The sequence below is a fragment of the Podarcis bocagei genome (assembly GCF_964188305.1).
Source record: "Podarcis bocagei genome assembly, chromosome: 8".
In the NCBI taxonomy this organism is placed as follows: domain Eukaryota; kingdom Metazoa; phylum Chordata; class Lepidosauria; order Squamata; family Lacertidae; genus Podarcis; species Podarcis bocagei.
The window spans coordinates 49976018-49991881 of NC_138133.1; the positions used below are offsets into that span (position 1 = coordinate 49976018).

Sequence of the window (15864 nt, forward strand, 5' to 3'; positions counted from 1 at the left end):
CTTCAACTTTGCTCCCTGATGTGCTAGTTCACTGTTTGCAGGAAGTTTCTGATGCAGAGGTATATACAAAAGCAATATAATATTCACCTGTAGTATGAAGTGGTACAGTCTAGTCTACCTTCTCATTCTGTAGCATGTACAAATCCAACCTTATGTTAAGGTATGCTATCCTAATGAACTCAAATGGCTTAAGAACAAATCCCCTTTTTTGTGCTAACCTTCTGATGGTCGTCTGTCATGTCCAAAAAACACTCGTGTTGCAGAACTATTAATATAAGGTAAAGGAAGTTGTGGTAACGGCCCATCAGGTGATAGCTGACTTACATTCTGCAAGAAAGAAAAGCAGAACTTGGTCAACTTTTGGCAAGTAAAACTAGATATTGAGAATTGGAATATACAAAACTAAAGGTTTACTAAATGGAAAAAGAAACTCTTTGACACACCAAAGTCCACTTCGATACATGAAATTAGTCATGCAGTGCTTTGAACAAGGACTAGCGTTTATAGCAATTTACAAATACTTATTACTACATACAAGTTTTGAGTAGTGGGATAGAATTTAGAACATCATATTGTGTCCATACTAAATGACCATCTTTTTTGGAACAAACTGCTTGATACAGAAGCCAGCTGACAGGCATCAGTGAGATGCTAGCCAGACATGGCCCTACATAAAGTAACATGAGCTGCAAGCATTCAATATAGCATTTCTGCGTACGTCATCAGGTAAGGTTAACTTACATTTTAGTATCAAGCAGGGGAAAGTTAAAAGACAATTGCAGAACACTGAGGATAAAAACTGACATCTTACCCTATAAACATAAAGATATTCTCGGAGGAAGGCCCCTTGCTGAGCAGCACTTTGCTTGCTGTCATTGATCAAAATATGCCTGAATGCAGATACGGCATTGTCAAGCTGCCGAAGTGTAAAAGACTGCCGACCAATAGTGAAATTTATATGATCTTCTGCAAGTGACCATCCTTTCCCTTTATAAACTTGCATGGCTTGACAGTAACATCGTAAAGCATGCTTCTTCTGAAAGATAAAAAGTGAAGCACGGTAAATACAATTCCACCTGCCGATGTATTTAGAGCTAAAGAGTAAAAACCCAAAAAGTTCAAAAGGATATTTTATGTCAATATAAGAAGCCATTACCTTAAACAGCTTTCTGAGATTACTGAATACTGGGGAAAATAAGGGCAGGTCAACACAAGCAAACTGTGTCCCTAAACTGATAGTAAGGGTTGCATCAGCAGAATGGCTAGGAAAGCAATTTCCGATAATTTACCTTTCCCCTGTACCCCTCCTAATCTGCTCTGAAGAGTCCCCCAATATCTAGCATAAGAATGGTCTTGGTAATTCAATACAGAGTGCTAATCCCACCTGCGTCAAGGTAGCCAGCACTTGAGATACAACTACCTATGTTCTCTTCAGTAGATGGAATGGGAAACATTTCATTTCTGAGTTTCCCCTCCCAAAGATGTAGAATAAAACTTTCCACTCAACTCAAGCAGTATTTAACAATGATCAAGTATTTCAAAGGTGCTAAAACACTATCAAGAGAATTGGAAAATTACAGAATATGTACTTATTTCCTAGCACAGAAAACTTACCTGCCCTGCTTTACTATACCTATGGCCAGCCAGTATCATATGAAAGGCGAATTTTCTAACCATAGGACTTTTCATATTTATAAAACAATGTGCAGCTTGCTCGAGCAACAGTGCACTCCGCAGATCTGAATCCTATTAAAAACAGTGAGTGATAAGAGACAAGTTACAATTACCCAGAAAGCACAGTGGTGTCCTTATTCTTAAATATAAATTCCCTATTACCAGAGAAGGCTCTGAAGTCTGAAACAATGCAAGGCTCTATAGTATTACTGATGCAGTGAATATATGCCAATTTTATAAATCTTCACTAGCCAACACTGAATACGCTGCATCCAAATTTCACTGCAAAGAGCTACAACAGTACCCTTGATGATTTATTTCTCAAGTAATAGCAAACCATGTTTTCTGTACTGCATGTCAAAAAGTGAACTATTTTCTATTTCACTGGTTCTGCTTGACTTTTTAAAGATCAAAGTGAGCTGGTATAAAAAGGAAGTTTTATGGCCTTTGTCCTTGGTTCAGTACTTGTGATGCCTCAAATAAAGGAGCTGAATAAACCCTATGGAAAATGCTTGTAGAAACAATATAATAATGAGTTAAAGCTTAAACATTTTAAGTAGCTTCCTTCCACAGAGCTTGTTGCAAAAATGTAGTGTTCCTTCTAAGTCTCATTTACCAATAGTTCAGCAAATGAGGAGTGTTCTCCAATGAGCACAACAGTGCTGTGATGTTCATGTTAGTATCCAGAACCACACACAATCATCAACATGAAAAAATTCTCTTACACTGGTATTTTAATCAATATCCAGATATCAAAACACAGTGGCATACAGATGAGTAAAAACAGATTTAATGCACTACCTAAACCTCCAGCTACTCAGGCTGACATTTCTAACACTCACCATTCCCATCCAAGCGCTCTGCTGCCATTTTTCAACAGAAAAATTAAAGAATAAGAATATAAGCTTTAACATATTTCAATTAAACAAAAAGCAAAAAAGACATGGAACAAGTATGGAATATTACAGGAGCTATGTTACCTTTTTAATTTATAACTGAAACATCTCACATAATTTCGAAATGGTTTCAAAATAATTTCTGGACAATTCTAAAATGACACAGGAATAATTCCTCTTATTCAGTTACCTATACAAAGTAGCCTCTCACAATCTTAACAGATCCCCAACACGAAATAATTGTATTCACTATTGGTCTTTCTAATCTCATGTCTACTAGACGGGTGGGGGGGAATCCTTATATTGCATCTTGGGCGTTTTATACTTCATTTTAAGACTACTCTGCTACTATCTAAAAGTGTGATTCTAAGAGACACAAGAAAATGTGAAGAGCAAAACTGTAGCTTAAAGTTTCTTCAATAGTTATACTATCCTACTTGAAAGCATGTGTGCTTCATAACCACAGATTGCAGCATACTGCAAACTATACATTTAACCGCCTGTCAACTTTCCTTCAAGAAAGGCTAGCAGAATGTTCAAAATGAGAGTTTATTCCAGCCTTCATCAACCTGGTGCTGCCCAGATGTTTCAGAGTAGAAGTCCAAAACATATTGAAGGCATCAGGCTGGCAAAGGCTTCCTTATTTTGTGGTCATAACAAGAGTTCTGTGGGTTTCCCATAAATTAACAGATGCAGAGAAGAAGCAGAATAGTTTTATGCAATGGAATGCAAATAGTTAGAATCAACATCTGACATGATAATCTCTTTTCCCCAAGGGCCATTACAACTTTCTATCTAGAAAGCTCTATTTTATAATTTAGTTATTTATTAGAAAAAGTTCAAAGAAAGCCTGTCTCATTTCAAAGCACAAGACCAGCTAATAGAAATCTTCTTTACCTCACTGGTTAAACGTATCAGGAGAGCAGCTGCCTCTGAATATTTGCTTTGGCTTTTTAATACTTCAGCACTAAGCAGCACACATCTCTCTGCCAGCATCATGTTCCTAAAAGACATAAAATCAAGCCCAGTTACATATATCTTATAACGCATGTTTTATCAGTGGTGCTTGACAGATTAGTATATGAATGTCAGATTAGTATATGAATGGCACATTTTAATTAAACAGAATTGCCACGGCCCTGCCTTTATCAAAGGTGGTCTCATTGTGTTCAGGGCTAGAAGGACTAACTAGCACTGCAATATATAAGTTATATGGAGCATCTGCACAGGATTTAACCAGGTTTCTTCTTTGATAAGTTAATTATAAAACTTGTGAGTTCTTGTAGAACTAAATACATGCTTAATTTTAGAGTATTTGGATTTTCCCTCTGGTAGACCAAAAGTAACTTTGTTGCGGCTGGACTCTGCCTAGTCAACCAGAGCCATTTTATTCAAAAGTTGAACTACACCACCACCACCGCCAGCACCCTGTATTACTGGTATTACCCAGAGTAATCATGAATTACCCATTGAGGAATGAAAACAATATTCAGTAAGACTACAGTCTATCTTCTACCAGGAAGAACTGAAAATAAATAGCCACACTTACTTGCAAATATCCCTATATGTTTGAATTGCAGTATCCATGTAATGGGCAGGATATGGTCTAGGTGCTCCTGGCTGCAGAAAAGCAGATACTGCTGCCATTTCCTATAAAACAACAATTGGTCATTATCTACTATTTTTGCTACAAAGCTTTTATTACAAACAAACCATATTCAAGTAAATTTCACATACACACTCTATTATGATTCAACTGCATTTTGCAGCAGGGTGATTTGTGTTTTCACATATGCTTCTATAAAGTTTAAATGGTTCACACACAAAAAACCCCACAAATCTTCAAACCCTCAGAACTTACAAGAAGATGATCTACAAGGAAATAATGATGGATATTCAGCAAGGATGCTCAGGTTACCTTTAAAGTCACTTTGAAAAACCTGATTAAAATTGAGTCAGTTTTGTTTTGATTTATTTAACATGGGCTAGTAACAGTCACATGTAAGATCAAACCAAGACAGAAGGGAACGTGGGGAATTTGGAAGGGGCCATGTGAAATCTGCATCCTGCTTCCTAAATTCTGATTCCCTTCTATAATTGTTCATTTTAATTGCACCATCTAAAATGCCAACAACCTCCTCCTCCAACTCTGGTCACATGCTAGTTATATGCTTCTCTTTCACAATAGCAGATCAAATACTCTAAACCATAGAAGGACTAGATAGCTCAGTTGGTGGAACATGAGACTCTTAATCTCAGGGTTATGGGAGCAGCTGCCGAGACCACATAATACCAGTCTTGAAAGACCTACCGTATTTTTCGCCCTATAGGACGGACTTTTTCCCCTCCAAAAATGAAGGGGAAATCTGTGTGCGTCCTATGGGACGAATACAGGCTTTCACTGAAGCTTGGAGAGCGAGAGGGGTCGGTGCGCAGAGCGCCCCGGGCAAACATCCCCAGGCTGCAGATAGCAGCCTGCCACCCGGCGCGAGGGGCACCCTGAAGCAGAGCGCCCCTCGCGCCGGGCAGACATCCGCAGCGTGGAGATAGCAGCTTGCCGCCCGGCGCGCGGAGCGCCCTGAAGCAGAGCGCCCCGCGCGCCGGGCAGACATCCGCAGCCTGGGGAGCCCTGCGGGAGTTCCCGCAGGGCTCCCTAGGCTGCGGATAGCAGCCTGCTGCATGGAGCACGGGGCGCGCTGAAGCAGAGCACCCCATACTTCGGGCAGACATCGGCCAGTCCCACAAGCTCAGGGGACAGCGGGGAGGCGCAGCGCCGCCATCCCGCTGTTCCCCGACCTGGTTTTTCCTTTATTTCCCCCCCCAAAAAACTAGGTGCGTCCTATGGGATGGAGCGTCCTATGGGACGAAAAATACGGCTCCCAGTACATTTCCGAGCACAATTCAAAGTGTTATTGCTGACCTTTAAAGCCCTAAATGGCCTCGGCCCAGTATACCTGAAGGACCGTCTCCACTCCCATAGTTCTGCCCGGACACTGAGGTCCAGTGCTGAGGGCCTTCTGGCAGTTCCCTCGCTGCGAGAAGCCAAGTTACAGGGAACCAGGCAGAATGCCTTCTCAGTAGTGGCACCTGCCCTGTGGAATGCCCTCCCACCAGATATCAAAGAGAAAAACAACTACCAGACTTTTAGAAGACATCTGAAGGCAGCCCTGTTTAGGGAAGCTTTTAATGTTTAATAGACTATTGTATTTATTTTGTTGGAAGCTGCCCAGAGTGGCTGGGGGAAACCCAGCCAGATAGGTGGGGTACAAATAAATTCTTCTTCTTCTTCTTCTTCTTCTTCTTCTTCTTCTTCTTCTTCGCCCCACATTGGGCAAAAGATTGCTTCATGTGCAGGGGTTTGGACTATATGAACCTACTGGTCTCTTCCAACTCTACAGTTCTATGATTCTATGACATAGATGATATGCAACATGACCAAAGGTGGGTAAATGCCAACTCTACAAATCACCCACCTTCACACCCAACCTGTTTGAATTAGAAACATAGGATATGAAGTATCATCTTGTTTCTGTGTGGGAAGGCAGTATGTCAGATAAAACTCCCTATTCTCTCTAATTCTAATTTGCCAATTCTTTCCAAACCTCACTCCCCTTTCCCCCACCCCTGAAAAAAGTGATAAACACTGTTCACACCAGATTTTAAAAAATGGCTTGGGATTGAATAAAGCACTACCTGTCTCTGGTCTTCAAGATAACTGAATCAAGGCACTACCTTACTCTGACATCAGCTATTACTAACAAATTAAAAGTCATGGATTATTAAATTTATGTCTTATAATTGGCTGGCAATAGTTTTGAAATGTTTGACTTTCTGCAACTATGAGCATTCATTTCATACGAGTGTAGAGAATCCCTGCTAGACAAGACCAAATAGGTCCATTTACAGTGGTGCCTCGCAAGACAAAATTAATTGGTTCCGCAAGTTTTTTCTTCTTGCGAGTTTTTCGTCTTGCGAAGCACGGTTTCCCATAGGAATGCATTGAAAATCAATTAATGCGTTCCTAGGGAAACCGCTTGCCAGGCTGGCAGTGCGGAGAAGGGCTTTTCTCCGCACCGCAAGCCTTCAGGACAGGTACGGGAACAGAGGGGAAGGCGCGCAGCGCTTTCCCTCTGTTCCCGGGGCTTGCGTGGGAGGAGGGTTTTTCCTCCCCGCCGCCAACATTCAGAACAGCATTCTGAATGTTGGCGGTGGGAAGGAAAACCCTCCTCCCACCCCAAGTCTTCAGGAAAGCCATCCGAAGCTGGGCGCCGGGAGGAGGCGTCCCCCCCCCCGCCCGGCATCGGAGCTTCGTTCCGATGCCGCGCGCCGGGAGGAGGCGTTCCCCCCCCCGCCCAGCATCGGAGCTTCGTTCCGATGCTGCGCGGGGGGGGAGGCGTTCCCCCCCGCCGCCCGGCAACGGAGCTTCGTTCCGATGCCGCGCGCCGGGAGGAGGCGTTCCCCCCCCCCGCCCGGCATCGGAGCTTCGTTCCGATGCCGCGCGGGGGGGGGAGGAGGCGTTCCCCCCCGCCCGGCATCGGAGCTTCGTTCCGATGCCGCGCGCCGGGAGGAGGCGTCCCCCCCCCCCGCCCGGCATCAGAGCCTCGTTCCGATGCCGCGCGGGGGGGGGGGGAGGAGGCGTTCCCCCCCGCCCAGCATCGGAGCTTCGTTCCGATGCCGCGCGCCGGGAGGAGGCGTTCCCCCCCGCCCGGCATCGGAGCTTCATTCCGATGCCGCGCGCCGGGAGGAGGCGTTCCCCCCCCCCACCCGGCATCGGAGCTTCGTTCCGATGCCGCACGGCGGGAGGAGGTCCGAGGACAGTGGGGAAGACGCGCTGCGCTTCCCCGCTGTCCCGGAGATTTCTCTATGGGCTGTCGTCTTGCGAGGCAAGCCCATAGGGAAATTCGTTTTGCGAAGCACCTCCAAAACGGAAAACCCTTTCGTCTAGCGGGTTTTCCGTCTTGCGAGGCGTTCATCTTGCGGGGTACCACTGTAGTTATTCCAGTGGCCAACAAGATTCCACACCCAGAAACAGGACATGGAAGGCAAAAACACTCCCCTGCCACCATTTGCCTGTAACAATTGGTGTTCAAAGGCATACTGCTTGAATCATTAAACTGTAGAGTAGGAAGGGGCCACGAGTGTCATCTAATCCGCACCCCTCCAATGCAGGAATCTGAACCCACAACGCTGAGATTAAGAGCCTCCTGCTCTTCCTATTAGGTTCACTATATCACTCATAGCTATTAGTGACTGATAGACCTCCCTTCTGGGAATCTGCCTAATCCCTTTATGCTTGTGACAACAACTTTCAAGGTTTCTGGATAATATTTAGCTTAATTACAGAAGCTCAACATATACAGATGTGTGTTACATGAGAAAAACAACAATTTCATTTTACTAGGAGGCCCATTAAACTTAGTTTTAGCTAAAAAGAGGTTATTGGAAAGTTATCATATAGATAATAGGAATTGTTTACCATTCCAAAACAATCAATATTAATGAACTAACCAGTGCTCCTGCTGCATAAAGCATTGCTTGATCATTTAAAAAGTCTTTCTTTGCTGTATGGTAGCAATTGTATGCCAGTTCATAATGTTGCACCAAGAAACACAGATCTGCCATTTTCCTGATCTGAAGCTCTGGCGCTTCTGGAGGATACCTAAAAATGTAAGACATTATGAAAAATAAAATTTGAGGGAAACAGAACATAGAGCATTCTTAATAACACAAGACTTAAACCAAGGTACAGATACTTCAACGTTGTGCTTTCCCGAATTACCAACCTCTGAATGCTCAAAAGAAGGGCACTAAAGTGACCACCATCTCTGGTTAGTATCTAGCAGCTGTTTCCAAACACATGGAATGGATGGATTCCATGGATGAGGATGAATTCATCCCATGAACAAAATGAGAGACTCCATGGAAGAAGTCCTCCAGTGACAGGAAGCTCCTTCCAATCACAGAGCAAAAACTTTGTGGACCAAACTCAGTGACCAAAGGCAAATAGCGTAATTTTTGTAGTGTTAAACATCACCTCTAATTTCAACGGTAATCTGAAAGACGGAGTTTTTACAGGCATGCTCAAGAATATAATACAGATTTCCAATGTGGATTAAAATAGCAGGATTCTTGTCAACTTTTGTGGGTTTTTTTAAGTTACAATAGTTGTAAAAGTTAAAAAAGGAATAGTTGATAAATCAGCAGTCCCAGGGCATGTAGATGAACCATACCTACTTATTAAAATGCAGAAGTGTTATGCTTTATATCTAGAAGGCATGCAATGGAGGTAGTTAAGAACACATATTTAACTGGTGTTACTAGTGTTAATCAATACCTTTAAAGAAAATCTTCAAACAACCATCACCACTAAAAACAAAAATTATAAGCCTAAAGTGGATGCAAGTTTTTAATCTTTGAACAAATTAGGATAACAAACTTAATTGCCTGATGCGAAGGATCATATTTCAGTTTAATAAGCCAAGATGTGCACAGGCCTTCTGTCAATGAATGTAGCCCCTTTCTTCTTCCTTTTTTGATGTGCTGCATCTAAATATTGAATTTTTGATTAAGCATAGTTACATCCAAACTTGGAAATTGTTGTCACCAGTTTCTAAAGAAGCCAGGATCTTAAACTACAGTTGCAAGTCTAATACCCTGATTTATTCCAAGCCAGTAATCATAGTTTGTTGGTTCAGATATGAGAAACTATGGTTAACTGAAGACTTCCTAGTTTAATCTCAGTGTAAAGCTTATTCTCTGGTTTAATCTCAGAGGGACATGGTTCTGTGTGCTAACAGAAGGTCTATACGCATTTGAGCTTACTAAGAAGAGATATTATTGTGTGAATACAGCCAATGTGTGAATCAGTGACAAGAGAAATCACAAGGAACATATGGAAATCAGTAAGGCAAAACCTAATAGAAATCAAGTACTTGACATTTTTATGGCGAGTAGATCTACTCACAACAAGCCAGAAGTGCTTTTTAGCTCATTTACACTTTTCTCTGGAACTTTACTGCCACTAAACCACTTTTTGGTTGCAGAAAATAGTGAGCGACTCAGGCCTTTCCTGGATATCAACTGAAAAATAAAATGATAATCTTATAGTATCACAGAATTGCAACATAGTTTATTATTTTATGAGCAAATAATGTTACAAAGATTTTTAAACCAATTTAAAGACTGCTTCCCTTGCAAAATCAAGAATTGAAATGTTCAAGTGTACTTCTGATGTAGTCTTCAGAAAACAGCTTTTAATGTTTGTGTGTTGGTACGGGCGCAATCTCTAAGTTCAATTAAAAGATCAGGAGAATGGTAACTATCACAAAGTCCTTTCCCTTTCACATGCAAATTCATCCCACTATTCCTCAGACAGCCTTAAATATTACATCTGCACCACCTTTCACCATGGTTAACAAAGCCAGTGTGATGTAGTGGTTAGATCTCAGCAATGAAGTTCACTGGATGACTTTGTGTCAGTTAGTCTCTTAGCCTAACCTACCTCAGAGGGTTGTTGTGAGGATAAAATGGAGAGAAAGAGAATCATATAGGCCACACTGAGCTCCTTGGAGGAAAGGTGGCTATAAAAGTGATGACTAAATAATAGAATCAGGTTTACCAATGTAAGTATGACTAGAAATTATGGAGTGAGGGGCTGGATTAGCACTCACCATGCTTGAAGCTAGTGCTGATGTAACCCTTCAACATGCTTCAGTCATTCAGGGGAATGGTGGAGAGAACTGGCACTGGAAATGGGAGGGACTGGGTGAAGGGAGCCGTAAATCTACATGAGGCTCTTCTGATCAGGGTCAAGAGACCAGGAAATGTTATATTTCATAGCTACTGCTAAGGAAACGAAACTCTTTAGAATAAGCTTTGAATGTCATGCTCTACTCTATGGTTAAGGGTAAGTCTGCAAATGTGAACACAACTCTGAACCCATTTTGCACATGCACTGCAATAAAGCTTTAGTGAAACAACCAAGTGTTATTTTTTAAACAGAGATCTGAGCTGAATCAAAGGTTGTTGTTTTTTAGAAGTCAACACACATTTTCCCTAGTAGGAAATAAACACACAAACATTTTTTATTTATGTGGGTCTTACCTGTCCTCCAAAGGAACAAGATGGTGGTTTTTCCTTTGAATGTGGTAAGATTTATGAAAAATTTCCTTTGAATATAAAATATTGAAAAGGATAGGTTGTGTTTGCCATTTTTAAGGCACTATGCACTGCGACTGTTTCATGGTCCTAGTGCTAGAAGCCATTCATGGGAAATTGTAAAGAGAAAGCAGGTTTTGTAGAGTCAGACCCTATATTATGAAGTTTTTAAATGTTATGAAAAGCTGCAAGCTATGTTCAGAGCTGTATAGATCACCCCAAAAAATGAAGTGTTGCACTTTTTAATACTGAAGCAGGCCTTCATCTAAATATAGCTTTCTTCCTAGAGACAAGCTAAGATGATCAGAAGTTATCAATGTCTGTAGCACAGTGATGGAAAACCTCCAGCCCTGGCAAAATTTGGCCTGCCAAGTCTTTCCATTTGCCCTGTAAGTCCAGTTTCCAAAAACAATGCCTACCGCCCCACAACTCATATCATATGTGATGCCATGTGCAAGGTAAAGACACAGAAAAGTATTACAGTGGTACCTTGGTTGTCCTACTTAATCCGTTCTGGGACTCCGTTCAACTCCCGGAACCATTCAAAAACTAAGGTGCAGCTTCTGATTGGCTGCAGGAGCTTCCTGCAATCAATCGGAAACCGCAGAAGCCAAGTCGGATGTTCAGTTTCCAAAGAACGTTCGAAAACCGGAACACTTACTTCGGGGTTTTCGGCTCTCAGGAGCCAAAACATACGAGTACCAAGGCGTTCGAGAACTAAGGTATGACTGTGTATGGTTCAGATGGGCACACCCAAACCTTGTAGAAAGCAGGCCTGAACTTCCCACTCATCAACCAATACTTAGGCTCTAGCTAACCACACCCAGACAGGCCAACCTTGTCAGGTAAGCAGGACCACCCACCCTCCCACCCATCAATCACAGAATCATAGAGTTGGAATAGACCACAAGGGCCATCGAGTCCAACCCCCTGCCAAGCATCATTACGAAATCAGAGGATTACAAGTGGGTGAGATCACCCATCTGTCAAAGTTGGATCCTGGATTACGGGAAGATAAAGATCCAGCCTGTCCAGACAAAAAAGGTTCCCCGCCTATGCTGTAGCAAAACACAGGAATTTTCCATCAGACAAGGCGTACTGTGCAGTAATGCTACAAAAATCCCTATTACTACAGAAAAAAATTAAGACGAATTCACAAATTAAAAAACCTACCAGCGGGATCACTACCAACTACAGTGGTGCCTCGCAAGACGAAATTAATTCGTTCCGCAAGTCTCTTCGTCTTGCGAGTTTTTCGTCTTGCGATGCACGGTTTCCCATAGGAATGCATTGAAAATCAATTAATGCGTTCCTAGGGAAACCGCCTTCAGACCAGGTCCAGGGACAGTCTGTCCCCGGACCTCTTCTGAAGGCTGGGGGGGGATAAGGGCTTTTCTTCCCACCCCCAGCATTTTAAAAAACCCCGGGACAGCGGAGGACTTCTCCGCTGTCCGGGCAATCTTAAAATGCTGGCGGGCGGCATTTTAAAATCACCCCGGGACAGCGGAGGACTTCTCGCTGTCCGGGGCGATTTAAAAGCCCCTGGGAAGGCAGGCAGGGGGGACAAAGACTTTTGCCCCCCGCCAGCCTTCAGAAGGTGTTCCCGCCCCCCGCCCCGCTTCGGAGCACCGTTCCGAAGCGGGGCGGTGGGGGAAGGTGTTCCCACCCCCCCGCCCCGCTTCGGAGCACCGTTCCGAAGCCGGGCGGTGGGGGAAGGTGTTCCCACCCCCCCGCCCCGCTTCGGAGCACCGTTCCGAAGCCGGGCGGTGGGGGAAGGTGTTCCCACCACCACCCCGCCCCGCTTCGGAGCACCGTTCCAAAGCCGGGCGGTGGGGGAAGGTGTTCCCACCCCCCCACCCCACTTCGGAGCACCGGGAGAAGCGATCTCCCCGCAGCCCCTTCCTTCAAAAGAGGTCCGGGGGCAGCGGGAAGCGCTTCCCGCTGTCCCCGGACCTCTTTTGAAGGAAGGGGCGGCGGGGAGAAGCGATCTTCTCCCCGCAGCCCCAGGTCCGGGGACAGCGGGAAGCGCTTCCCGCTGTCCCCGGACCTCTTTTGAAGCAAGGGGCGGCGGGGAGAAGCGATCTTCTCCCCGCAGCCCCAGGTCCGGGGACAGCGGGAAGCACTTCCCGCTGTCCCCGGACCTGGGGCTGCGGGGAGAAGATCGCTTCTCCCCGCCACCCCTTGCTTCAAAAGAGAAGACCCGCTGTCCCCGGGGCAAGCTTCGTTTTGCGAAGCAAGCCCATAGGGAAATTCGTCTTGCGAGGCAACTCGAAAACGAAAAAACCTTTCGTTTTGCGAGTTTTTCGTCTCGCGAGGCGTTCGTCTTGCGGGGTACCACTGTACCTCAAACTGTCTTAATGGAAGAAACTAGCAGCAACCAGATTAGGAAACAGGCTGAAGTAGACGTGTCCCTAGAAGCAGTGTCATTTCTAAACCCCAACCCTCATTACTAATTTAGCAATAAAGTTTTGGGATCTGTCTAAACAGGACAGATTTCTGCTGCTGCAGTAGCAGCAGCGGCACTAATTCCTTTTTTTTAAAGTAACCCCAAATGGTACCATGGAGAAAGCCTTCCACAAACGGCAAGCCACCGCAGAAAATGCTGTTTCTCGTGTTGTCACACACACCCTGGACCTCTTGGGGAGGGGGCACACCAAGAAGAGTGTCAATATTATTATTGCAGAGTCTGGGTCAGTTCATATGGAGAGAGGTGGTCCTTGAAGTATTTAGCTTCAAGACTCAACCTCTGCGTCTCAAGATGGTGATTTTAGAATATCTGACCACCTCAGTCTTCCTGATTCCTTGATGCATGTGAAAAAAAATTATCCAAAAGTAGTTCTAAGCCTGACACAGGTCCCCTGAGACGGGAGAAGGAAAAGCAAATGATTCACATTCTGTCAGATGGGTTTGGGTTCCTACAAAAAATAACTCAGGGCAACAGATGATCCCATCTGGAGGCCAGAAGCAAAAATGACAAATGATGGTAAGATCAGAAGCGCCACCCAGAGCCACGAGACCAATAGGAGTAACACAAGGCTTTTCTGAAGAAAACGCTCAGCCTTTTTTCCAGACAGCCTGACTGGAACTGAAGCAAGGAGGGAAGGAGTATCAGGAGGGCATTAACTCCAGAAAACAGGCAGACCACTTTGTTGTAAGCAAACATAGACGTTGACTACATGCCTGTTACATCTACTATAGATAAAACAGATTAAAGTGCATATCTTCCTGAGTTTATTTATCAGCTAGGCAAAAAGGCTTAGAGGGTGAATGACTTACCTGGTCATTAAGTTGCCTGATCGTTTTCTCTATATGTGGCAAAAGCCCTCTAAAGGTAAATTCCTGTATGAACTGTCGAATTCGATCATGATCTGTGAGTGTCAAACAGGTGCCATGAGGTGTCCATGTATTTGACTTCTTCGATTCATGCATGGATGAATTTGGTTTCACATAATCAGTGCCATCAAAACAACCACTCTCACTAGTGTGATCCAATTGAAGTGGATGACTCTTAAAATTATTCGATAAACCATCTACTGAAAAACAAAATATGTAAACAATTACCTATTTAAATAAGCTCTGATACTAGGGATTGGAATTTTAGCAAGTGATTATGAGTTAACTGATATCCCACCTTTCTAAAATGTAGTGAAAGTTACTATAATTCAGAGTTGTCAATCCTCTGTATACAACATATTTTACAGCTACTATTACTCCATTCCAAATTAGATTAGTTGTATTTTAATCAAATCATTATACCAATATGCAAAATAAAATATAAGTGTATGTTAGATTTTCCCCGTCTACATGGATACTATTTAATGACATTTTGCAATGGTTATGCCAAATTGTAGTGCATAATATGAAAGTTTGCAAACAAATAATGTACCAACTTACAAGAGGAAAACAATAGAAAATGAAAAGGTATATCTAACTAGCCACTACCTCTCATTGGACTAGCCTCCCTAGCCATTGGCCAACCTAATATGATTCACAGGAAGTCAGAGCTGTCATGACCTCAACATATTGAAGGAAACATGCAAATTCTATTCATGGCATCTGAAGGTAACATGGAGATTCCAAGTAAGGGATAAAGTATAAACTTAGAATTCTGACAACTTGGAATTACAACTGGAAAGAGACTAAAGCCAGCTCTCAGCTGGGAGCCAGTGAAATGTCTCTGAGGGAAGCACCAAATCAAATATTAACTAATAAACAAATGTGGTTTTTAAACCAATATATATGCATTATCAAACAACTAGAGAGACCCAAGACCAAACTCAGCCAACAATTGCTAACATTATTATAGTCTCCAGAACAGGCATAGGCAAACTTGGCCCTCCAGATATTTTGAGACTACAATTCCCATCATCCCTGACCACTGGTCCAGTTAGCTAGGGATGATGGGAATTCTAGTCCCAAAACATCTGGAGGGCCGAGTTTGCCTATGCCTGCTCCAGAAGTACCACCACTATTTAGGTAGGGCAGTCACATTCCTACTCTCTTCCCCACATTCCTACTCACATGTTCTTAAGCTCCCCTCCTCTCCAAGAAAACCAGAAATCTGAAATGGCACCATCTGCAAAGAACCCTATGGTGATACCAAAGATATATAAACTAGGAACTGTATAACAACATTAAAGGTAAAAGGTAGGTAAGGGTAAATGACCCCTGGATGGTTAAGTCCAGTCAAAGGTGACTATGGGGTGTGGCGCTCATCTCACTTTTCAGGCTGAGGGAGCCAGTGTTTGTCCATACAGCAGACAGCTTTCCAGGTCATACGGCCAGCAGGACTAAACTGCTACTGGTACACAGAGGACCGTGACAAGTGCCAGAGCACATGGAAACACTGTTTACCTTCCTGCCACAGCAGTACCTATTTATCTACTCACACTTGTATGCTTTCGAACTGATAGGTTGGCAGGAGCTGGAACAGAGCAAAGGGAGCTCACCCCGTCATACAGATTCAAGCTGCCGACCTTCCGATTGGCAAGCCCAAGAGGCTCAGTGGTTTAGACCACAGCGCCACCTGCGTACCATAACAGCATGAAAGCATGGTTTGCCCCACAAAATAACTGAAGCAAACAAGTGTCATGTATTTGGTATTTATTATTTGGTATGTGTTAATGAAACATTTAGC

General features: G+C 43.6%; 1 protein-coding gene across 10 annotated transcripts in view; it reads right to left on the reverse strand.

The window, feature by feature from the left end:
• TRAPPC8 (trafficking protein particle complex subunit 8) overlaps positions 1 to 15864 on the reverse strand; it is a gene marked incomplete at its 3' end in the record, with an annotated part of 64494 nt that overhangs the window by 18557 nt on the left and 30073 nt on the right. For 3 of the 10 annotated variants that reach the window (XM_081206770.1, XM_081206764.1, XM_081206762.1), the window contains 9 exons: positions 14004 to 14260; positions 9535 to 9650; positions 8079 to 8229; positions 4120 to 4220; positions 3468 to 3573; positions 2517 to 2537; positions 1615 to 1746; positions 812 to 1036; positions 219 to 327 (listed from right to left, as the gene is read on the reverse strand). In XM_081206770.1, the coding sequence (XP_081062896.1) occupies positions 219 to 327; positions 812 to 1036; positions 1615 to 1746; positions 2517 to 2537; positions 3468 to 3573; positions 4120 to 4220; positions 8079 to 8229; positions 9535 to 9650; positions 14004 to 14260 (1218 nt within the window). The remainder of the gene's footprint in view (positions 1 to 218; positions 328 to 811; positions 1037 to 1614; positions 1747 to 2516; positions 2538 to 3467; positions 3574 to 4119; positions 4221 to 8078; positions 8230 to 9534; positions 9651 to 14003; positions 14261 to 15864) is intronic. The other 7 variants (XM_081206771.1, XM_081206769.1, XM_081206763.1 and 4 more) reach the window with 3 other exon arrangements.